Genomic DNA, 26,171 nt, shown 5'->3' on the forward strand with positions numbered 1-26,171 from the left:
TAGGGTAGGTTTTATGCAATTTGTCCAACCACCTTTTCAAACTAGATTTTTTATTTTTTTATTTTTATTAATTTTTTTTTTCAGACTACAAAAAAACACAGACCAGAAATTAAAGATCAGCCTCAATGGCTTGGATCAACCCAGGAGGCAAAATATCCCACTACTGCACTAAATTGGCACTATGAATAAATTCTTTCATATCCAAATATCTATATATATAGATGCGTGTGTGATTTTGCTCACATAGCTCGAGGACATGGCAATAGTTCTTGATGTTCCCAAATCTATCTCAACTCTTTTATTGATCTTGTTTATATTGATATGCAGTGAAATAAGCATTGTTGAAGCACAAGCTGGGCGTCTTCCTCAAGATGAAGGTACGTAGGTGAATATTTTCATTTAGTTTACTTTCTTGTTAAAATTTTCCGAGTATATAAAAAAGGAACTTCATTATAAAACTGACACAACCTTTCACACATCTTCACATAAGTGAAATATAACGTAAAGTTTGAAGTTAAACTTATGGCCATTTTTTTAATTTGAAATGAGCGTTCTGATGAAAAGAAGTTGAAATGTCCATTTTTCTTCATAAGGTAAGAAATGGGCCTTATTACGCAATCATAACAAAAATAAATTTGATTGATTAACCCCATGCCACGCATCGAAATTTTTTTTGTATGGGTTTCAATGAATTGGGTTCAGATTATATTGATTGCATAATTTAACATTTATTTCTCCTAATTAATGTAACCGGTCCCTTTTATTGAACAGTTCAAAAGCTAACTTAATTCATATAAAAAAATGTGTCAGAAAAAAAAAAAAATGTTTACACAATCACAACTCATGTTTATATATTTTTTTTCCATTTACCTATATTTTATTTGGGGTGTGTTATTTATCTATTTATTTTTTATTTTTTGGTAAGTAAATCAACACACACTTGGGCGAAGCCCATTTGGTGGTCGGACCTTTGACTCTCCTGAGTCTCCTTTGAGGAGGTGGAGGTCATATCACCTTGGTAAGGGGTGGTGAATCAGTGATGACCCTTCTTTGTTATTATGTAAGTAATTTTTATGTTTTTTTCTCCTGTCTAATGCATTTACTTGAAAACGAAGAAAAAAAATACTCAAATTTAGTCTCATTGGTTTCAGAGCGAAAATGGAGAAGATGCCATGTGGTAGTTCTAGAGCCACGCGGGTAGCAAATGGCCTCTTGACCCCTGCGGCTTGCCCCTCTTACCTCGAGGGGCTCAAGGGTCTTCTGCATGCAAAGCTCTTCTTACTTTGAGGCCCGCAAAAGTCCTTCAGTTTCAGAGCTCCTTGAGGCCCGTATGGACTCTTTTACTTTCAGTTCCTCTTAATTCAAGCTCTTCATTTCTGGAGCCCCTCTTACTTGAAGGAGCTACTTTTAGAGCTCTTCCTACTTCAAAGAGCTCAAGGGTCCTCCACCTCTAGAGCCACTCCTACTTTAAGTAGGTCGAGGGCCCTCTCAACCTTTAGAGTTCCTCCTACTTTAAGGAGCTCAAGGGCTCTTCACTTTCGGAGCTCATACTTCAAATACCTTAAAGGCATTTTACTTTCACAGCTCCTCATATATTAAAGAGTGAACAAATTGACAGAACTTGAAGAGACTCGTAATTAATGCATCTAGGCAACAGATGTTTTATAATTTAAATCCCTCTTAAGGACCTCTACCTCCATAACTCCTCTTACTTCAAGGAGCTCAAGATCCCTCCACCTTCAGAGCTCCTTTAAGGGCCCTTTACCTTGATAGTTCTTTCTAATACAAGAAGCTCAAAGACCCTTTACCTTCATAGTTCCTCTTACCTTGGGGTTCTTGGTTGTATAAATTGCTCGTATCGAGGAGATCCTTTCTACAAATAAACCTCAGAGATGAAATGAAGGCTTCTGCGGAGTTCTTCGCTACGGATAAACCTTAGAGATTAATGAAGGCCTCTAGGGAGTTCCTCTTTTAAGGATAAACCCTGGAGATGAAATGAATGATTCTAAGGAGTTCCCTTACAAATAAACCTCATAGATGAAATGAAGGCCTTTAGGGAGTTTCTCCATCAGAAAAACCCCAAAGATGAAATAAAGACCTCGAGTAAGTTACTTTGTATAGATAGACCTTTTTTGAAGGGAGTTCATTTCTATAAGATGGTGTTGGCGTCTTAGGGGTGCCCAAATGATTTAATTTTAGTGGGTGGGCCTGGGCGGTTTAACGTGCTTAGACATAAATTGTTACCCTTACATGTAACCAATCTAAGTAGTTGAAAAAAATGTTTTGTGAAGTATCGTGCTTGTTAGAAATAAAAGAGAAAGAGACAGATGAAACGTATATATATAGGTGAATTGAACGCATAAACACAACACATAAAACACCTATATATATATATAGGTGAGGAATAGGGGTAGGTGAGTGTTGTGCAAGTTAGGGTAACTGATTGATGACCAAGATATCTACGTATGGTAAGTGGGTAGGTGGAGGTGGCTACGGTAAACCCTAGTATTATATACAATATAATCTAACACTCCCTTCAAAACCAAGGTGGATTAAATGAACCATCTTGAGTTTGGAAATGAGATCTCAAAAGTGGCCTGGCGGAAACGATTTGGTGAAGACATTTGCTATCTGATCATGAGAAGTAATGGACCGCAACTCTAAGGTCTTTTAAAGAAGATAATGACGAATAAAATAACAATCGATCTCAATGTGTTTGGTGTGCTCGTGAAAAACATCATTGGGTGCAATTTGGATTGCACTCCTATTATCACAATATATAGGAGTGGCAGTGGATGAAGAAACTCCCATGTACTGAAGGAGCCAATGCAACCACATAAGCTTTAAAGTATTGTCAACAAGTGCCATGTACTCAACTTCCGTACTAGAACCAGCAACCACAATCTATTTCTTGTTGTGCCAAGAGATAAGTGAATCACCAAGAAAGAAACAAAAGCCTGTGGTGGAACGACGATTTGTAGGGTCTCCTGCCCAGTCTGCATCTGAATAAGCATGGAGAACAAGTGATGACTGAGAAGAAAAATGAAGCCCATGAAGCATAGTGTCTTTGAGACAGCGAATGATGCAAAGAACTGCAGCAAAATGAGTAGATCTAGGGGCAGTCATGAACTGACTGACAATATGAACATCATGAGAGATATCTGGGCAGGTAACAGTGAGATAAACCACACTACCAACCAATTATTGATACAATGTACCATCCCGAAGAGATTCGTTATCATGTAAATTGAGTCCGTGTTGTGCTCGAGTCGTGTATCAACAATCTTGTTATCAATTAAGCCTGCTTTTGAAAGAAGGTCTGATATGTATTTTTCCTGAATAAGGTATTAACCGTCTGTAACTTTAGTGATCTCAAGACCAAGAAAATAACTAAGGGGTCTAAGATCCTTCATCTCGAACTGACGACTTGAAAACTGTTTAAGTTCCTTAATTCCTGGAATGTTTCTGATTTTTCTCATTTTCTATTTTCTGGAATTTTTCTAATTTTTAAGGGTATTTTCGTCTTTTCACTCTTGCTTGCAGGATACCGTGGGGTGTGCTGGGTGTGTCCGAGGGTTAGTTGGGGCATTCCATCGAGTTCAGGACTCTTGGAAATGCACCAGTTGCCATTTTGGCATTTTTCTGTTTTTCAAGTCGGACGGTCCCGTGTGGGACCCGCTACCGAAATTGTCGTGTGTGGGGTTTTTAATTGGGTCCAATTGCATTTCATTCATTTTATTTCATGTGTTTTATGTGGATATAATATGGTTTGTATGCATATTCATTTGTGGTGCAAAATAAATGTTAAAAAGAAAAGATTTTTTGGTGATGGGACCTACCCACCACTAACCTTTCATTTTTGTGGTCAAGAGGCCACATTTGTGTGATACCCCTCGAATTTGAGACACGGGTTGATCAGACCAAAGTCCAAACCTGAGGGAATATCAAACAATTAATATTTAAAACGAACACGAAATACAAAAATGAAATAAGACATAAATAATTAAGAGCTGAAATAAATCTAAGTTTAAAAATCCTTGAATAAAATAAAATTAAAATCCAGAAATCCAATCCTCCATAAAACCTCCAATAAATAAACAACTCGGGAATCCATCTCTAGTGGACCCCTAATATAAATCCAAACTGAAATGAAACTACTAAAAGAATATCCAAAGTAAACCATGGAGAGAAGTCCTACGTTGTCAGAAGAGTGAGTGATAGTCTCTGCTCAGCACGATCAAGCCTACGACTGGAACTGTCGTACACCTGAAAAATAGAAGTGGGTCAGGCCCACGAACAAGTTCTATCCTATTACAATCCAAGCAGAGACTCGATACGCATATACATCCTAACCAACTCAACAATAACTATATAGTCCGTATATATATATATATATATATATATATATATATATATATATATTAATACTAAAGGACTCTCACTGGACTACAGGCCAATTTCAACCTGAATAGAGGCAACATGCAAAACGCACCAAAAGTGGGCATGTGTATACCTAAGCCTAACAGGGTACATCTCCAACCATCATAGCCAGCTATGTATCCCAATGCATATACGCGCCCTAACCATCGATCCTAAGACTCAAGCTCATATCGAGGTACCATAACAAATATATTTAAAATCCATCCAGAATCCATAGTAGTGCCGCTCAACCATTCGTTGCCTTAACACTACAAATCAATAGGATTTAACTTTTAGTTAATCCATTCCTTAATTCCATAGTAAGTAGGACTTAGCGTTTTTTAGCTAATCCCCCTAGTATGCCACCGTCACATACCGGTGCATACAATCCATCCATCTAGCAGTTGATAATACAGACAAGGAATGTAAATATCAACTAATCCATACATCCAATAATTGATAATTAAAATATCAAATATAAACATCAATTGTTCCATACTAAGCATGATAAAACTTTGTAATTTAACAGGCTTATTTGATACTACTCCGCATAGTCCAATAATTGATAATACAGACCATACATGTAAAAATCAATTAATTCCAAGTAAGCATAATAGATTATATAAATTCACATGCTTATTTTATAACACTGGAGCATAATTAAACTATAGAATCATTCTCGAAAAATTGTTAAAATTATGTTGAACAATTTAAATTCTCCGCATCCAAAAACAGTATACCAATTTGTGTAAGAATCTTATACTGTTCAAACTATAATACAAGGTGGATTATTATGCACTAACAAGGCCCTTGCGAGTTTTAAATAAGCTTAGGACACCTCTTAGAATCTCCAGTATAGCTTCTAATTAAACTGGAACATCAAAATCCAAGTACAGAAGTAAAATCCATCGCTGAAATTAAAAACAAACTGAAAATCCACAAAGGAACAGGCTCCAAAAACGTGTAGAGCAGGCTCCAATTTAAGGTAGATGAGGCTTAACTTTTAGGTAGAAGAGGCTCAACTTAGGTAGAGGAGGCTCAACTTTTAGGTAGAGGAGGCTCAGCTTAGGTAGAAGAGGCTCAACTTTTAGGTAGAGGAGGCTCAACTTAGGTAAAAGAGGCTCAACTTTTAGGTAGAGTAGGCTCAACTCCCTTGGAGCCGCCTCTACATCATGTGGATTGAGCCAGCTCCACTTCAATCGAGCCGCCTCCATTGAAGGGTGCAGGCGCCTCCACTCTTCCCAGCCTTCGTCTTCCCCGACGCCGGCTGTTTTCTGACTTTCTGATTGTCCTTGCTAAGGTTCCGAACCTCTGTTCTAGGTTCCAGATAGTCCCAACAATTTATTAAATTCATTATTCATCAATTAACATCAATTAAAACATGAATTATGTAAGGAAATTTACAAACAAGCAAACACCAATTCATGTAAAAGCATACTGTTATAATTGAAATTAACATGCGAACCAGATTAATCTTTAATGTCTATTTACTCCTGGAGTTATGTAAGGCATGTAAAGAACATGAGTCAAAGAGAAAGAGTTAGGAATAGAACTTGCCTTTGAGATTTCAATTCAAAATCTCAGCGTCGTCTTCCTAAGGTTTCCGGCGAATGCTCTGTCTTCTCCTTGGTTTAACCCTCGAACACACCCCTTTAATCTTTCCTTGGTTTAGCCTTAGTCCTAGCTAAACCCTAAACAAAGTATTATGTTCCTCTCTGTTTCTCTCCGTCTCTCTGTGTACGTGAACAGGGTTTACAAACCTTTGGCATACAGTTCTATTTATAGGCTTCACTAAAAACCCTAATTCTAGTTTAATTTAGAGACAGGAAAAAAACTATTCATATTATATCTAAGTCAGCTAAATGTGAAGAACCTAAAACCCTAAAAAAAATAATAAAAAAAACAATTAAACAATTAAATCAAATTTGCATGTAAACATATATTTAAGACAGAAAATAATTAAAACAAATACTTAATTAAATAATTCAAATATATACAACAAATAAATAAAATAAATACTATAATTAACTCAATTAATTTACCACAATTTAAACAAATAAGCAAACAGCCAAATAAGCCCATAAAAATGCAAAAATTACAATAAAACCATAAAATAAACTACCGAAACTATCCTTTTAAAATTAGGGGTATTACAATTTGGCCTCGCACTTTCTCTCTCCCCGTAAGGATCTCTCTCCCTCACTTTTCTTCTCTTTTTCTTTTCGTTTCTTTACCAAATTCAAGCTTAAATTACTCTCTCATCTTTTGGACTTTTTGGGTGCCTTTTGCGGTGAATTGGAGAGCTCGGCGAGATCTTCAAGTTGATGTAAGCAATTTCAGCTTTTGCCATCCCTAGGATTTTCGAGATTTTTGGCTCATTTTGGAAGATTTTCATCTAGCTTTGAGGTAGGGGTGTTCTAATGTATAATTTCTTGTGCTTTTATGAGCTTTCTTACTTAAATTGATGTCTAGCATGCTCAATTTGTATAAACTCTTGCAAAAATTGTTTAAATGTTAAGTTTGGAACATGTGACTATTTGTTAATTGTTGTGTAGTGATCAAATATGCCTATGTGAAGTTGAATTCATGTCTTATATGCTTACTATGCTAAATTGATGTTGAATTGAATGCATGAGTTATGTGTTTTAGAAATTTATGTTGGATAACATGTGTGAAAATTTTATGGTTGAAATGATGAGTTGAGGCATGGAGCATTCATGCATCCATTGGGAAAGAAAAAGATAAAAGTGTTTTTAAAACAAGTGAAATGTGTTTTAGGAAATGATTTTGAAAAATGTTTACAAAAATCGGACGCCTAGGAAGCGCCTAGTGGTTCGTGGTGTTAGTGTAGTCTAGAGAGGATTAAGGATTAAGTTAACTAGGCCGGATACGACACCTTGGAGGTGCCTTGTGGTCGTGGATAGTTAGTCAATCCCCCTTTCGTGACGCCTTGGAGGTGCCTTGGGTCGGATTACACTAACGGTTTGGAAGTTAAAACAGTATGGTTTCAGAAACAAGGAGTGACATTGCATGGCATGGCACATCATTGGCATACGTGGTGCATTTGGTAGTTAGTTGGGATATGTATGTTTGTTGATGATACAGTGATTTTACTTGACTCCCGAGAAATGATCGCGTTATCTTGTTTTCTATTCTCTATGTGGATTCACGGGGTTATAAGAGGTGTGTCTTAGACACTTCCTACTGAGCGTTTAGCTCACCCCATTATTTAACATTTTTCAGGTTTGGGAAAAGAAGTGGCAGACGATGTTCCACCACAGGCCTAGCTTGGACTATGGGATTATTTTGTTATTTTGTATCTAATTCACATGAACCTGGTGAACTCCAATCTGTTGTAATTAGTAATGAAACTCATATATGCTAGTAGTTGTATTTTGTTGCATAGATTACAAACTTGATGTATCTGTCGTATAATTCATGTAAATGATTTTGGAACTATGTAAAGGACATATAAAGTTCATCTTTTGAATGTATAGGATATGGCACATCATCTTGCAGTGCTTTGGGGGTGGATTTGGACCAATTTCAAGGTCTCTATTGAGACCATTTTTCATTTCCATGTACATAGCAGTTCAACTGCATTTTTACATAGCTTGTAAAGCCATTTCGGTCGACCAAAATGGGCACTTCGGTCGACCGATCATTCTAGTAGCTGCATTCATTGTTGGGGTCACAACAATGAATGCAAAACGAAATAATGAATAAATAATAAAGGCTGAAAAGATATCTAAAATATATTCCTTAGAATTAAATGATTAAAATTCAATAATCCAAAACCTCCATAAATATCCTCCAACAATTAAACAACTCGGAATCCATCTCTAGTGGACCCCTAATAAAAATCCCAAACTGAAATGTAAACAACTAAAACAAAATCCAAAGGTAAAACTGAAACATAAGAAGTAGTCCTACATAATTAGAAGAATGAGTGACTGTCTCTGCTCAGCTCGATCAAGCTCTAAGACTGGAACCGCCTGATACCTGAAAAATAAGAGTGGGTCATGCCCACGAGCAAGTTATATACTACTACAATCCAAGCAGAGACCCGATACGCATGTACATCCTAAACAATTCAACAATAATTATTGTAATACCCCTAGTTTTCAAAAGGATATAATTGAAATTTTTATTGTGTTTTAGGTGCTTATATGGCTATGTGTTTGTATAGTTTCATGTTTTATTTAAATTGATTTAATTTGTTAATTGATTTGTTGATTAATTGCTTGTGTGTTTTAATTTATGTAAATAGTTCTTGATTGAATTGCCTGTGTTGTTTGTTATTGTGTGCTTAAATGATTTTAATTTATTATAATTTTATTTGGAAATGATTTAAAAGTATTTTATTTTAATTTTTATGTTTTTAAAAGAATGGAATTGGATGGTAGTAATGGACCGGCCAAAGGGTCACATAGAACTACTTGGACAGGAGGTTTGATGGGTACGGATATTTACCCATATATGGATGGTGGTATATATTTAATTGAGTATATACGTATGTAAGGATAGAGTAATATTATTATTCATAATTATTTATTATTTATGTTAAAAGAACTACTTGATCATTATGTTTTTAAAAGAATGGAATTGGATGGTAGTAATGGACCAGCCAAAGGGTCATATAGAACTACTTGGACAGGAGGTTTGATGGGTACGAATATTTACCCATATATGGATGGTGCTATATATTTAATTGAGTATATACGTATGTAAGGATAGAGTAGTATTATTATTCATAATTATTTATTATTTATGTTAATAATAGGAATTTAGCAGGTCGTATATATATATATATATATATATATATATAAAATTATGAATTATGTATATATTTAATCATTATATTTTATGTAATTTGGTTTTATTTTCTTTCCGTCGGTTTTGGATTTCAGTAAGGATTAGGGTTGGAGTAGGTTTAACCTATAAATACATAGGATGTCTGCAATAGGGTTGGAAAAACCCTTTTAGCAGCAGATAGGGACGTGAGAACAGAGAGAGAAACTGAGAGGAAGAAAAGCTAGGTTTCAAGCCAGAGGGCTGAACCAAGGAGGAAGAGGAACAGGGGCTGGCTCGTGGGTTAAACCAAGAGTGGCAGAGGTGGTTCAATGGCAACTAAAGCCACCGGAAAACCTAAGAAGAAGACGGTTAAAGGTTTCAAACCGAATCCTTAAGAGGTAAGTTCTATTCTGTCTCTTTCCCTTTACCCCGTGTTCTGTGCATACCTAGATGATCTCTAGGATTTTAATCGGATATTAATTGAATCTTGCATGTTTTATATATATTGAATTGTTTATCTGTGTGTGTTTAAATTTACTCTGGAATTGTTCTTGCAAATTTGTGTTTCAGTTTTGAGCTTAAAACATGTTAAATCGGTAATTGATTTTAGAGTTCTTTTTACTACAAACTGATTTAAATAAAGATCTGGGATGATTCTGGATATTCTTTAGACTCTTAAGATCAGTATTTATAAAGAACAGAATGGCTGGAAACGGCCGGAGACGAAGCAGATGAAGCGTAGAAGTGCAGTGCTCTCAGAGAGGGAGAGAGAGTCAGCTCCAGGAGGTTGGGAGCCGGCTCCCCTCTTCACAGAGCCGGCTCTAAGGTTTAGGGAGCCAGCTTTGAGGTGGTTGGAGCCTGCTCCATTGTCTTGAGAGCAGGCTCTGTTGTTTTAAAATGTATCGGGGCTGTTTTTACGTAGTGTTTGGTTAAATTTGTTATTTTGAACTGTGTTAGGATATTAAGAGGGTTCTAAATATTAATTCATGGTGTGTTAAAGCCCTATGATGCAACATTTTATTTATATGCTAATAATTTTTAAACAGTATGAAAGTTTAAAACAAATTGCATGTTGTTCACGGATGTAACGGATAGAGAGGATTTACTTGCGCAAACTGTGTCTAGCAATTAAATGGATTGTAGCATGTATTCCAAACATTATATTATGCTGTATTAGAAACCACATTGCATAATTAATGTCTTTGTGCTTATGGATTTAACAGTAAGAAAGTTTAACTGATCTTGCATACTGTTAACGGATAGACAGGATTAAATCGTTTAGTTTTGTTTTAACAATTTAATGGACTATCGTATGATTTATAAATCATGTTTTGGATGCATAATGGGGTCATTTAATTATCAGACTTGTTTTATGTTTACTTTAGATTTTAATTGCTGAGATATTAAAACTCTGTTCTGCAATTACGTGGATTAAATGCTTTGGATTCTAATTGCTGGACTATTAGATAATGTTTTAGCAATTACAGGGATGCTATTTTGGAGTTTAGTTGATGAACTGGTTAAATCTGTTGTTATCAACTATATGGATTATGTGGATTTTATTTGATATACTGTTTGAAGTGTTGCATCATTTACGGATCATATGCATTATATGCACAGGTATGGGACGGTGGCATATTGGGGACGGATTAGATCAAAACGCTAATTCCTGCCTATTCATATATACGGAATGGATTAACTAAAATAGTTAAATCCTATATGGTTGCATGTCCTGTCAACTAAAACAGTTGAACGACATATTGAATGTTTGTTTATATTTCTGTATTATGAAGGAAATGGGTTTAATTAAAACATTTAAATCCTAATTTTATGTCGTGTCTTGGCAACGAACAGTTGAGCGGCACTACATTGATTTGGATGGGAATTTATATATATAATTTATGAGATCGCGATATGAGCTTGAGTCTCAGGATCTTTGGTTAGGGAGCGTATATGCGTTGGGATGCGTAACTGGTTATGATGGTTGATGTATACCCTGTTAGGTCTGGGTACTCATACCCACATTTGGGTGTGTTTTTGCATGTTGCCTTCTATTCAGGTTGAGACCCCCATTGTAGTTTAGTGAGAGTCCTATAATATGGATATATATATATATATATATATTTACGGACTATATAGATATGGTTAAGATATCTAGGATGTATCTGCGTATCGGGTCTCTGTTTGGATTGTAGTTAGGATAGAACTTGTTCGTGGGCCTGACCCACTATTATTTTTCAGGTAACGGACGGTTCCATGTCTTAGAGTTTGTTCGTGTTGAGCAAAAACGGTTACTCATTCTTCTGATGACGTAGGAGTTTTCTTCATGGTTTAACATTGGATTTTCTTCAGTTGTTCGTTTGTTAGTGTTGGATTTTTATTAGGAGTCCACCAGATGGATTCCCGAGTTGTATTAGAAATAGAAAAGTTGGATGTATCAAAATAGTTTTTTATTTATAAAATTTTATTCTAAGGATTAAGTTTTGGGTTTATCATTTTAGTTTTCTTCCAGGAATTTTTATTTATTCCTTTTTATTGTAATTGTATTCTGTGTTCGTTTATTACTAATTGGTTTGATATCCTCAGGTAATCGGGCGTGGGACTGGCCAACCCGCATCCGGAAATCTGGGGGTATCACAGTTGGTATCAGAGCACTCCAGGTTCAAGTGTCCTTAGGAGTGTCTTTCGTTATAGGACTTCCGTGTTGCGTCTCTTAAAACTTAGAGCCATATTAGGATTCGTTGTACTCTATTTACAGTTCGTTAGGAGGAGCAGATGTCAATTAAAATTCCATAGTTATGGAATGGTTGACACTAGGAGAAGGATGGGGTCCGAGGCGAAAGCGATACAGACCCAAAGGAGTTAAGGAGTACGTTATCGAGTTCTTTGCCAGAAGCAGAATTTGGGATCGAAGGTTTAGTTTCGGAGTTGGCATTACTTAGAAAGTATAAGCCAAGGAAGGATTAAGGTGTAGGTGTTAGGTCACAGCATATCGGGGCCAACACAACTTCAGTTGTTCTCACAAAGGAGACAAGCGAAGAGTAGGAGTTCAAAGAGGATCCTATCGGAGGAGATTTCAGCGTATCCAAGGAAGATGATACTAAATCTTGAAGATGAGGGATCGCATGAGGGTGATCTTGTTCACCAGTAGTACGGTGAATGATACTAGTAGAGTTGGTGTGAACCAATCTACATATAGTTAAATTTTTGTATCATCTGTAATGGAGATAGATAAAAAAGTACTCTTCAGGAGTTCTTATCAGAACGAAGAATGATTTTATATCACGTTTCAGAGATTATGGGGATTAGGTTGTGACGTTCTAAGTTGCTTTATAAAGCCATGATAGACGGTTTGCGTTCCGCGTATAAGGAGAATGAGGGTTAAGCCTTTTGGAATTTACTTAGGCAAACGAATGTTGCTTTTAAGCTATGTTGAACGGATAGGTTTCGAGGTTGGATGATTACCTACAAAACTATAAAAGGAGATTTTGTGAAACAATTTTTGCAAGTTGAGTTCAAAGGAGGTTTTCTTGTCTAAAATGGACGATAGCTGAGGTAGAATTTTATTTTTGTCTTATTGGTTGTGTGATACATGTTTCATTTTTCCTTAGTTATTTAGGATTTGGAGTATGGTTTAGTTGGGGACACATGTGATCAGTCAACTACTGTTTTAATAACATGGAGTAATAACGCTATCTACGCTAGGATTGTGAGCATGTGGTCATGGGATTTGGTAGATATATATAATTCTAGCTAATCTATTGGACTTGGATATGTATCATTATGGTATGCTACTTGGGATGGGATAGTTAAACTATCAATACGCGCCAAATAATCTAAAACGATTAGTTTGATATGCTTTACACTAGATATGGATTCATTTTTTTTTTATATAACACCCTAATAATGGTGGATGTTAATGTGGCAGTATTCGTTAGGTTATGGTAGATAAAGGTCATTGTAATGCCACTATGGTTTATCAAAGGTGTCGGAGGTGCAGAACATCTTCTTGGAAATTTCAGAAGTGGTCACCAAGGCGGAAGGAGGATTTCGTGCTGGTAGGTACTTATTAGAATGACGCAGAGAGAGGATAATGGACTGATTAAGTCTTCATCAGTCTATTTGTAACCAAGACACTATTCACGAGGGTGTCATTTGGAGGAATTGCTGGTGTTGCACTTGGATGAGGAACCAAAGTTTCTACACTGTATAAAATGTGAATTTTTTTTTAAGGGTCATAATTTGCAACAATTAACTGTTGCTACGACATTGATGACTATATGGAGGATGGGAAAAGTTCCATATTCATTTGAAACGAGACGAGTCAAAATGACACTTACTTATATTAAAGAAGTAGGGTGTGTCAAGGACATGAAGGTGAGACCGAACACCTATATAAGGAAGAGGTGCACGGTGTGTGTGGAAAAGTCATAGCTAGTTGACTTTCGATGAATGGCATTACCGGTTGATTTTCCATATCGGTAAATCTATCACGGATCAGTGGTGCATGGACTTAGGTTATGGAGTTAGCTTTTGATGATGCTTCAAAATTAAGCAATGGGTGCAGATGGAAGCTGATGGTACCAGACTAATGGTACTTTCGGTGGACAAATTTGAAAGAAGATGCAAGGACTGAGGTTCACAACACTTAGTTCTTTCTTCATCCGGGTGGAAATATGATGCACTCACGATATGGAGCAGATTTTTGGAGGATAGGCAGGAGGAGGGACAAAGTGATTTTTTTTTCAATTCTAAAATTTATTAAATAATCAAGAGGAATCATCAGAGATCACTAGATCTATGTAGCCATTTTCTATACTAACGTGGAAATGATAAAGCATTTTCACGGATTTAGTTGAGGATTGCTGACTTTATAAAAGGTTCAGGAATCTGGTTGGGATTTTGGATAGTGTTTAAATTACTCAACTCAATTCTGGTTTATTTTGAACTGGTAGGACATCAGTTCATATGGATAGAGTGGATTATGAGATGGCTTAGATGCATCAAAGTGGTGATTCACACTTTGCATTTAGTTTTGTCTGGTGGAGGGGAATATAAAGGTGGACGCTCTCAACAACCGCTAAGATATTCATATTTTTCGATTCGTTGTTGAGTTCGCAGTTGAAGTTTTAGCCTGTATAATAATAACACTGGCTATTATCAAGGGAATTAAGGAAGTCAACTATAAATATTAGGGTTGATCTTCGTGGAGGTGTTACCCTGCTCAGATAAAGCTTAAGCTACTGACGGAGGATTAGTAGTTTCTATTAGTGTTGTCAGAATGAATGCGATTTAAATTCGACACTTCTTCTCAATGCACTCAGACGATTATAAGGTTCATCAAGATATCGACTATCTGTTCTAATGACCCAGTTGGTGTAAGGACATGTTTAATTTGTCTATCTGGATCGATTGGTTTTAAATTAATGTTATGCGTATGATATACATGCTGTGACTATGTGTGATTTAGTTTATCGTTAAGTTTAAAATCGGTATATGGTTGAATTAAGGCATGGTTGATTTGCCAAAGTATAACTAAATATACTTAAGGCGGCATGGTTGAATTGCCAAAGACATGGTTGAATTGTCGGCATGGTTGATTTGCCAAAGTATAGATACATCTACTCAAGGGGGGCATGGTTTAGTTGCCAAGCTATAAATGAATATATTTGTGGTGTTTCTTAAATATAGGAACCTTGTTTCTTGTTGGATGAATTGAAATGTGGTGGAGCCTATACATAGAGGTCGAGTCCACATGAGAACGGAATGCATTTTTTTTATAAAAAAATAAAATAAAATAAAATTTAGCGTTTCGTGAATTCCAAGGACGAAATTCCTTTTGTTAGGGGGGAAGAATGTAATACCCCTAGTTTTCAAAAAGATATAATTGAAATTTTTATTGTGTTTTAGGTGCTTATGTGGCTATGTGTTTGTATAGTCTCATGTTTTATTTAAATTGATTTAATTTGTTAATTGATTTGTTGATTAATTACTTATGTGTTTTAATTTATGTAAATAGTTCTTGATTGAATTGTTTATGTGTTGTTTGTTATTGTGTGCTTAAATGATTTTAATTTATTATTATTTTATTTGGAAATGATTTAAAAGTATTTTATTTTGATTTTTATGTTTTTAAAAGAATGGAATTGGATGGTAGTAATGGATCAGCCAAAGGGTCACATAGAACTACTTGGACAGGAGGTTTGATGGGTACGGATATTTACCCATATATGGATGGTGTTATATATTTAATTGAGTATATACGTATGTAAGGATAGAGTAGTATTATTATTTATAATTATTTATTATTTATGTTAATAATATGAATTTAGCAGGTCGTATATACATATATATATATATATATATATATATATATTTAATCATTATATTTTATGTAATTAGGTTTTATTTTTTTTCCATCGGTTTTGAATTTCAATAAGGATTAGGGTTGGAGTAGGTTTAACCTATAACTACATAGGTTGTCTGCAATAGGGTTGGAAAAACCCTTTTAGCAGCAGAGAGGGACTTGAGAACGGAGAGAGAAATAGAGAGGAGAAAAGCTAGGTTTCAGGCAGAGGGCTGAACCAAGGAGGAGGAGGAGGAACAGAGGTTGGCTCGTGGGTTAAACCAAGAGCGGTAGAGGATGTTCAATGGCAACTAAGGTCGCCGGAAAACCTAGGAAGAAGACGGTTAAAGGTCTCAAACCGAAACCTTAAGAGGCAAGTTTTATTCTGTCTCTCTCCCTTTGCCCTGTGTTTTATACATACCTAGATGATCTGTAGGATTTTAATCGGATATTAATTGAATCTTGCATGTTTTATATATATTGAATTGTTTATCTGTGTGTGTTTAAATTTACTCTGAAATTGTTCTTGCAAATTTGGGTTTCAGTTTTGAGCTTAAAACATGTTAAATCGGTAATTGATTTTAGAGTTCTTTTTACTGCAAAATGATTTAAATAAAGAACTGGGATGATTCTGGATATTCTTTAGACTCTTAAGATCAATATTTATGAGAACAGAATGGCTGGAAACGGCCGGAGACTAAGCAGATGAAGCGTAGAAGTGCAGTGCTCTCAGAGAGGGAGAGAGAGCCGGCTCCAGGAGGTTGGGAGTCGGCTCCCCTCTTCACAGAGCCTGATCCAAGGTCTAGGGAGCTGGCTCTGAGGTGGTTGGAGCTTACTTCATTGTCTTGAGAGTAGGCTTTGTTGTTTTAAAGTGTATTGGGGCTGTTTTTGCGCACTGTTTGGTTAAATTTGTTATTTTAAATTGTGTTGGGATATTAAGAGGGTTCTAAATATTAATTCATGGTGTGTTAAAGCCCTAGGATGCAACATTTTATTTATATGCTAATAATTTTTAAACAGTATGAAAGTTTAAAACAAATTGCATGCTGTTCACAGATGTAACGGATATAGAGGATTTAATTGCGCAAACTTTGTCTAGCAATTAAATGGATTGTAGCATGGATTCCAAACATTATATTATGCTGTATTAGAACCCACATTGCATAATTAATGTCTTTGTGCTCATGGATTTAACAGTAGGAAAGTTTAACTGATCTTGCATACTGTTAATGGATAGATAGGATTAAATCGTTTAGTTTTGTTTTAACAATTTAATGGACTATCGTATGATTTATAAATCATGTTTTGGATGCATAATGGGGTCATTTAATTATCAGACTTGTTTTATGTTTACTTTGGATTTCAATTGCTGAGATATTAAAACTATGTTCTGCAATTACGTGGATTAAATGCTTTGGATTCTAATTGCTGGACTATTAGGTAATGTTTTAGCAATTACAGGGATGCTATTTTGGATTTTAGTTGATGAACTGGTTAAATTATGTTGTTATCAACTATATGGATTATGTGGATTTTATTTGATGTACTATTTGAAGTGTTGCATCATTTACGGATCATATGCATTATATGCACCGCTATGGGACGGTGGCATATTGGAGACGGATTAGATCAAAACGCTAATTCCTACCTATTCATACATACGGAATGGATTAACTAAAACAGTTAAATCCTACATGGTTGCATGTCCACTCAACTAAAACAGTTGAACGACATATTAGATGTTTGTTTATATTTCTATATTAGGAAGGAGATGGGTTTAATTAAAACATTTAAATCCTAATTTTATGTCGTGTCTTGGCAACGAATAGTTGAGCGGCACTACACTGATTTGGATGGGAATTTATATATATAATTTATGAGACCGCGATATGAGCTTGAGTCTTAGGATCGTTGGTTAGGGAGTGTATATGCGTTGGGATGCGTAACTGGTTATGATGGTTAAGGTATACCCTGTTAGGTTTAGGTACTCATGCCCACCCTTGGGTGCGTTTTTGCATGTTACCTTCTATTCAGGTTGAGACCCCCATTGTAGTTCAGTGAGAGTCATGTAGTATGGATATATATATAAATATATTTACGGACTATATAGATATGGTTGAGATATCTACGATGTATTTGCGTATCGGGTCTCTGTTTGGATTGTAGTTGTGATAGAACTTGTTCGTGGGCCTGACCCATTATTATTTTTTAGGTAACGGACGGTTCTAGGTCTTAGATCTTGTTCGTGCTAAGTAGACGATCACTCATTCTTCTGACGACGTAGGAGTTTTCTTCATGGTTTAGCATTGGATTTTCTTCAATTGTTCGCTTGTCAGTGTTGGATTTTTATTAGGGGTCAACCAGATGGATTCCCGAGTTGTATTAGAAATGGAGAAGTTGGATGTATCAGAATAGTTATTTATAAAATTTTATTCTGAGGATTAAGTTTTGGGTTTATCATTTTAGTTTTTTTCCAACAATTTTTATTTATTCCTTTTTATCGTAATTGTATTCTGTGTTCGTTTATTGTTAATTAGTTTGATATCCTCGAGTAATCGGGCGTGGGCCTGGCCAACCCGCATCCGGAAATCCGGGGGTATGATAACGTACATATATATATCCATACTGAAGGACTCTCATTGGATTACAGGCCGGTCTCAACCTGATTAGTTGGCAACATGTAAAACGCACCTGAAGTGGGCATGAGTACCTAGACCTAACAGGGTACACCTCCAAACATCGTAACCAGCTATGCATCCCAATGCATATACGATTCTTAACGGTCGATCCTGAGACTCAAGCTCATATCAAGGTACCATAATTATATATTTAAAATCCATCCAAAAACCAGAGTAGTGGCGCTCAACTATTCGCTGCCTTGACATGACAAATCAATAGGATTTAACTTTATAGTTAATCCATTCATTTATCCCAGAGTAGGTAGGACTTAGCGTTTTGAGCTAATCCCCCTAGTATGCCACCGTCCCATACCGATGCATATAATCCATCAATCCAGTAGTTGATAATACAGATGAAAATATAAATATCAACTAATCTATAATAAGCATAATAAGAATATGAATAATTAACATGCTTATCTTAACCACTGATAGAGGATTATCTAACAAGTGACAATACAGATAACAGGGATAGTCATCCATTAATCCATGAGAAGCATAATAAAAATACTAATTAACATGCTTATTTGCTACCAACGTACATGATTAAACTGTATAACCATTCCCAGAAAATTTCTAAAATATAGATAAGAAATTTAAAACATCCAAATCCAACCAGTATGCAAATTTTTTTAATAACTTCATACTGATCAAGCTATTAACACTAAGTATTTCATTATGCATTATCTTGCCTTCTGGAGTTTTAATTTGACTCTAGACAACATTTAAATCATCCATAACAACTCCCAATTACATTTGGAACATCAAAAATCCAACAACAGTAGAGAAAAACTCATCGGAATTAGAAAAAAACAAAAAAACCAGCAAAGAGCTGGCTCCCTAACCAAGGGAGCCGCCTCCTTACCTCATGGAGCCGGCTCCTTAGCTTAAGGAGCAGCCTCCCAAAGCCCTAGAGCCGGCTCCCCACAAAGGGGAGCCCCATCCACTCCATGGGAACCGGTTCTCTCCAAGAGGGAGCCGACTCTCTCCCTCCTCTGCTTTGTTTTCCCTTTTTCCGGCGTCTTCCATACATCCAGTACCTCTCTGTTAAGGTTCCTAGCGGTCTTAGCTACGTCCCAGATTATTCCAGCCAATGTTTAAGTCCATAATGTATAACTGACATTACTTAAAACAGATGATTATACAAGAAAACGCAAGTTCAAACAATTATAAATTCATTAGCACACATACTGTTGTTATCAGATTATAACATGACATATAAATTTAATCGTTCAATTAATCCTAGAATTATTTAAGCATGTAAAGAACTCGAAGCCTAAGGGAGAGAGTTAAGAATAGAACTTGCCTGTGAGATTTTGAATTAAAATCTTGGCGTCATCTTCCTAAATTTCTGGCGATCCTTCACTGTTCTCCTCCTCTGTTGCCCGTTGGTTCAACCCACGAGCAATCACCTTCCTTTCTCCTTGGTCCAATCTTAAACTATGGCCGAAACCCTAACCGATTTACTCTGTTTTCCTCTCAAGTCTCTCTCTGTAAACACGAACTCTCTGTATACGTGAATAGGGTTTTTCTTAACTCTAGACAGACGTATATTGTTCTTTAAAAACCTAATTACACTTATTTTAAGAGACAAAAACCTACACTAAATATAAAACTAGTCCGCCACCATATGATAAAATATAAAACCCTAAACTATATACTACATTAAATTCATATTTAAACTAAGTCCACTTAAGCATAAATGTAAATAAAACAAAGAAATCAAATAATCAATTAAATAAAACAATTAACCAATTAATTCAATTAAATAAACAATTAAACAATTAATTCAAATAAATAAAAACAATTAAACAATTAGCAAATAAGCAAATAAAAATGCAATAAAACAATAAATTATATACTAAGACTATCCTTTTAAAATTAGGGGTATTATAAGAATGGCCATTTCAGTCGACTAGTACAGGAGCCATATCGGACGACCGAAACTCCACTTCGGTCGGCCGAAATGCTATAGTTTTGTAAGCCTTGTTCCATATTTTGACGTGATTAACCCTGAGCCTTGCTTTTCTAGAGTTCTTATGAGGTATAAATATGACATGATAATGATGTATTGACCATGGAATTGAAGGTAATTACCTAGGTAACCTCGGGTTCGGGTAAGGACCCGGCTAACGGTTCGGACTTACGGGTTCGGGTCGTTACAATTCCCGTCAAATCATCTCCAGTGATGATCATACCATTAACATAAAGTAAAAGAAGAATAATACCTCGGCTAGTGCGTTGGATGAATACAGCCGAGTCATAATAGCTAGCAGAGAATCCAAGACGAGAGATAGTATGGCTGAATTTGGCAAACCAAGCTCGAGGTGCTTGTTTGAGGCCATACAAAGCTCTTCAGAGTCGATACACCTTATTATGAGGATGATGATAACTTGGAGGAGGCTGTATGGCTGTATGTAAACTTTTTCAAGTAAATCTCCACTGAGAAAGGTATTCTTAATATCCATCTGAAAAAGTCCCTAATGACAGGAAGCAGCCACAACAATAAGAGAGAACAAATGGAAGGCGTGCAACAGGAGCAAATGTCTCCTTAAAATCAATGCCATATTCTTGTGTGAATCCTTTGGTTACAAGACGGGCCTTGTAGCGCTCAACAGACCCATCTGAACAAGTCTTGATCTTGTATACCCATTTACATCCTACTGCAGACTTTCCAGGAGGCAAATCAACCAGATCCCATGTCTGAGTTTTGGTTAGTGCATCTCACTCCACTTTCATTGCTCGCTGCCACAAAAGAAGATGCCTCATGAAAAGTGTAAGGTTCATGTAAAGTTACAAGGGCATGATAGTATTGGAAATCATTAAGATGTGCAGGTGGAGCTCTTAAAAGAAGATGCTTCACGAAAATTTTGAAGTAGTTGTGCTGATAGGAGCCTTTGGTTAGATGGCTGGGACTCAGTCGAAGGAGGATTGGCTGTTTCTAATGATTCTAAAGGTTGAGAATCAGTCATCTCGTCATGTAGTGTATGTAACAAAAGGGTGAGTAAGCGAATTGTGTCTAGAATATATCAAAGTTTGCGCCCAGCTTGACCATTCTGCTGTGATGTGCTTGAACAAGATGAGTGAGAGACAGTGCCATAATGTTTAAGTATTTGAAAAAATGCATTTTGTTGATATCCCATAGCATTGTTAGAACGAAAAACTTTGATGTTTTTCAAAAATTGAGTTGAAATCATTTTGACAAAATCACGATATATGTTGAGTAACTTGGAATGATTTTTCATTAAAAATATCCATGTGAAGCGTGAAAAATCATCAACAAATATTACAAAATACCTTAAGCCACCCATGGTAGACACACGAGAAGGTCCCCAAACATTAGAATGAATAAGGTCAAAAGGAGCAGAAGCACACGACTCACTTATACTAAAAGGTAATGCAGGTTGTTTGCCTAGCTGACACGAAATGCAATCAAAATTCTCAATTTTAACTTGACCTAACGAGCCTTTGAAGACTAAAGTTTTGACACGAGGCAAGGACGCATAACCTAAGTGGGAGTGCTATAATTCAAAAGAAGGAGATTTGACCTGTGTAGATGCAACAGAGATGGTGAGAGTAGGCAGATGAAGAGATTAAAGCTCGAACAATCGACCAACCTTATGCTTGGTCCCAATAATCTGTCCAGTCTGAGGATCCTGTACAACACAACCATTAGAAGAAAAGGTTATGTTTAAGCATAAAACAGTTAATTGACCAACTAATAATTATAAGTGTAAAATAATCCCTGTATGACTACTTGTCATGGTGGATCCATCGGTTGTATGAATAACAGGTGACTGAGGTATAGGAGTTTGAGTGGTAAGAATTATAGAATCAGATGTCATGTGATTTACAGCAAGCGGAATCAAAATACCAACATGTATTCTTACCTGGTGTGGTAAAAAAAAAAAAAAAGAGATGAAGATGCACCTTTTATTATAGTCAAAACCTGATTGATAATTGCCTCAAGGTCAGTTGCAAAGAATTTAGATGAGGAAGATGGAGACTATCCATAAATGCTAGACGCTGGTGTTGGAGCTGGTGACTACAGTGTCCTAGGATCAGTGCAAGTCATAACTGAAGTAGATTGAGTGAGTCTAGCACAAGTGCAACATTGATCAATGGAATGTCCTCGAATCTGAAAAAAAAAGTGCAGTATAGGGAAAGATCGCGTTTGTTGCGATGAGAAGATACTAACTAAGAAGACATTGATGTAGGAGACTGGGAGTTTGGAAGTATGCCTTCTTGTGGTTAAACTCGTTAAGAAGAGCTTGAATAAGATGAGTAATCCCATTTTTTGCCATTTATAGAGGTTCCGAATGCAAAAATGGACTGCAAATTTGGAATCAGTGCGAAAAATTGGGTTGGAATGGTGTCTTCGATTTTTTTTTTTTGACACTGTTGACATGGCGGCTTACGTGGCAGTGATGACGTGGCGCTAGCATGGCAGATCAGCTGGATGATGACGTGAATGACAGCATGAAAAGGAGCTGACATGGCAAAAATGCTGGCGTAGCATATCACTGACATGGCAAAATGGGACCCCTAAGCTGATGTGGCTGCCCTGGATGTTAACGTGGCAATGCTGACATGGCAGATGATTTGTGTTGCTAACGTAGTGACAGCACAAAGTAGTAGATGTATGGGGGTGCGTAAGGGTGCATGGGAGGGCATGAATGGCACGTGAGAGTCTGGTGGCGTGCGAGCAGAACCTCAGACTTTAGGCGGCACATGTGGGCGCATGAAGGCTTCGTTTGGGCTGATTTTTTCGGTGATGAAGAGGTAATCTCCGACCCTTTTGTTTGATATGATCAGAATGGCAAAAGAATGGGCGGAAGATCAAGAACAATGATAAGAACCGTGATGAATAGTGACCGGAAAAAATAATAATAAAAAGAGGTTTAGTAACCTTGCTCTGATACTAGGGGTGGGCAAATAATCTGTGAATCTGCGAATCCGATCCGATCTGTGCGGATTGGATAGGATTACTACACTCACGGATCGGCGACGGATTCAAAAAAATTAAATCCGTAGTTCACGGATCGGATCACGGATTGGGCTGTTAAAAATCCGATCTGAGAGTCCAATCTGTTAAAAATTCGATCCGAGAGTCCGATCCGATCCGTGAAATTTATTTACGAGTATATATTTTCAAAGAATATATTAGTTAATTTAATTAGTTAATGATAATTTAATGTACTCTAAGGATGTATTAGTTAATAATTATTTAAAAATATGAATTAATTTAAATATATGAATTAATATTAATAAATTATAATTTTATGTATTGTTTTAGGGTTAAAAGATAAATAAATAATATTACTTATAAAAATAAATAATATTACTTATAATGGAGAATTTAGATAAAATCCATTCCGCCGATCCGATCCGTGGGATGACGGATCAACGACGAATTAAAATTTTTCTAATCCGTTGGGAGTGAATCGGATTAGGATTGAAGCTACCCCTATCTGATACCATGTTAGAAATAAAAGGGAAAGAGAGATAAAACTTACGTTATATTGAATTGAATGCATAAACACTATACATAAAGAACCTCTCTCTCTCTCTCTCTCTCTCTCTATATATATATATATATATAAACTACCACAACATTGTCAAGAAAATCATACATTCAGGACTAAGCATTATATAAGGGTTGGTGGCTGTTGTGCAAATTAGGGTAACTGAGTGATGGGCAAGATATTTACTTTTGGTAAGTGGGTAGGTGAAGGCACAGTAAACCATAGGATTATATACAATATTATCTAACAGTGCCCAAAATTGTGCATATACACGCGAATGAGCTTTACTTGTTGAAGTTCAAATTGTAAATTGTTGGGAAGTTGAACCATATATAGTGCCAATAGAAACATTGTTCTCCTTATGTAACCGATCTAAATAGTTGGGAAAAAAAAAAATGTTTTGTTGAGTTATTGTGCCGAAAATTGTGCATATACCAACTTATGAGCTTTTTACTTGTTGAAGTTCAAATTGTAAAATGTTGGGAAGTTCAACCATATATAGTGCCAATAGAAACATTGTTCTCCTTATTTATCTATATTCAATTACCTTAACAAACCAATATGGTTTTGATTTGTGCAGAGAATGCTCTTCGTGAAATTGCTGATCAACTGGGGAAAAAAGACTGGAATTTCAGTATAAACCCTTGTGATAGGAATTCGAGCTGGATAACACCAAAAAGGGATGGCATGCCAACTTATAACAACACACTCATCTGCAATTGTTCTTTCCCTACCGCCGGTGAATGCCATGTAATTCACATGTATGCTTCCTTTATCTGTTACTAATATGCTCTTCTTTCCTTGGTATAAAGTGTAATGGTTAATTATATTGTACCCTATTTTAAGCTCATTTTCACTAGATCCCTTCCATTTCAGAGTGATACAATATTACCCATTTGAAACTGCAATAAAGTTGTATGCATGGATCTCCTCTCTTTTCCCATGAATAAATCATTCTTTTCCCAATTGTAGCATTTGGTGATCTGTATCTTCCGCAAGAATATTACCTAGTCCATATGTGATTAGATTCAGATACTATTGTTTAGATAGCATCAAAAATACCAAAATGAAGCATATGGGTACATGTTTAGTGATAGTATACTTGGTATAAAAAGCTTATTTACATTTTTTGTGCTTATGTTGTAAGTGAATTAAATATGAATTATGTTTGCTTGTCACAGATTTCTTAAAGGCCAGGATCTTGCTGGTGTGCTACCACCATCCTTGGCGAAGTTACGCTACCTCAAGTCAGTGTAAGAATAGACTCCAATTTGTCTTTGTTACACACACTATTTTTGTATTAAAATTATCCTTCCATTAAACTGATTAAAGTATTTTCTATTCTTTATAGCAATCTTGATCGCAACTATCTTAGTGGTACAATACCCAGCGAATGGGCTTCTACCAAGTTGGAAATTTTGTGAGCAATATCACTTTGTAGTTTAGAATCCATTTGATTGTATAATATGTATACACATATAAGATAGGGATCTTTCTGAATTTAACAAAGTGAAATTGCTGTAGATCTGTTTCCGTGAACCGGTTATCGGGACCAATCCCAGATTACTTGGGAACCATCACCACTCTCAAATATTTGTATGTTCACTCCTCTCTATTACACAAAATAATTAGAGAAAGAAGGAACTATTACAGATTTTATATGGTTTACTTATGTTAATGGTAGGGATTAAATTTTCATAATCTATCTGTCTCCCACCCCCTCCCTATATATGTGTACTTCGTCTGTCAAAAAATAAATGTTCCTTTGGGGATTTCAACATCTTAATATTGGTTGGAATCACATTATATATATATATATATATATATATATATATATGACATACACATATACCTGATAAAAAAAAAATATTTATAGGTTTAATAAGATTTACTTCTCTTGTAATCTTGAAGGAAATTGAATTTTCAGGGTTTTAGAGAGCAATCAGTTTTATGGAATTGTTCCGGCAGAGCTCGGGAAACTTGTCAATTTAAAGAGTCTGTTAGTATTTTTTCATAATTTTCATACTCAATATTTTACTATGGTTCTTCAATTTATCCTTACATTAGTTTTTTGGTCACTGTAGCATTCTTAGTGCTAACAATCTCATGGGAGAGTTGCCAACAGAGCTCAATGACATGACCAATTTAAAAGAAATGTATGTTCATTACTGTTACATTAGAATATCATAATGAGTAAATTTTAAATTGTGCCAATATATATATATATATATATATAGATATATATGTTTTTATCGTTGTTCTTATGTTCTTCTCTCTTGGTCTCTGTTTTGGGTGAATGCAGTAGGTTAAGCAGAAATAACTTCACTGGAAAAATGCCCAGCTTTCAAAGTTGGAAACAGCTTGAAAAATTGCAAGTGATTTTCCCTTTTTAAGTATTCAAAAACATTT

The 26,171-nt window shown here is 35.8% G+C and overlaps 2 protein-coding genes and 1 long non-coding RNA gene across 3 annotated transcripts in view; all 3 read left to right on the forward strand.

The window, feature by feature from the left end:
* On the forward strand, positions 1–26,137 carry LOC132310587 (probable LRR receptor-like serine/threonine-protein kinase At1g07650). Its single transcript, XM_059808696.1, has 8 exons — positions 1–377; positions 24,343–24,523; positions 24,944–25,015; positions 25,114–25,182; positions 25,287–25,358; positions 25,690–25,757; positions 25,847–25,918; positions 26,065–26,137. Exons 1-7 carry the CDS (start codon positions 257–259, stop codon positions 25,900–25,902), a joined length of 639 nt encoding a protein of 212 aa, XP_059664679.1. The 5' UTR covers positions 1–256; the 3' UTR covers positions 25,903–25,918; positions 26,065–26,137.
* LOC132310603 (uncharacterized) lies at positions 1,335–7,937 on the forward strand. Its single transcript, XR_009482654.1, has 2 exons — positions 1,335–6,825; positions 7,663–7,937. It is a non-coding gene; the product is annotated as an uncharacterized LOC132310603 (long non-coding RNA).
* LOC132310518 (probable LRR receptor-like serine/threonine-protein kinase At1g07650) overlaps positions 26,090–26,171 on the forward strand; it is a 29,269-nt gene continuing 29,187 nt past the window's right edge. The window contains exon 1 of the mRNA XM_059808687.1: positions 26,090–26,137. The gene's annotated coding sequence lies outside the window, so the exon portion shown is untranslated. The remainder of the gene's footprint in view (positions 26,138–26,171) is intronic.

This window comes from Cornus florida, unplaced genomic scaffold (assembly GCF_030987335.1).
Source record: "Cornus florida cultivar Cherokee Brave unplaced genomic scaffold, ASM3098733v1 CherokeeBrave_3.0.0_Hap2_Chr01, whole genome shotgun sequence".
Taxonomy (NCBI): Eukaryota; Viridiplantae; Streptophyta; class Magnoliopsida; order Cornales; family Cornaceae; genus Cornus; species Cornus florida.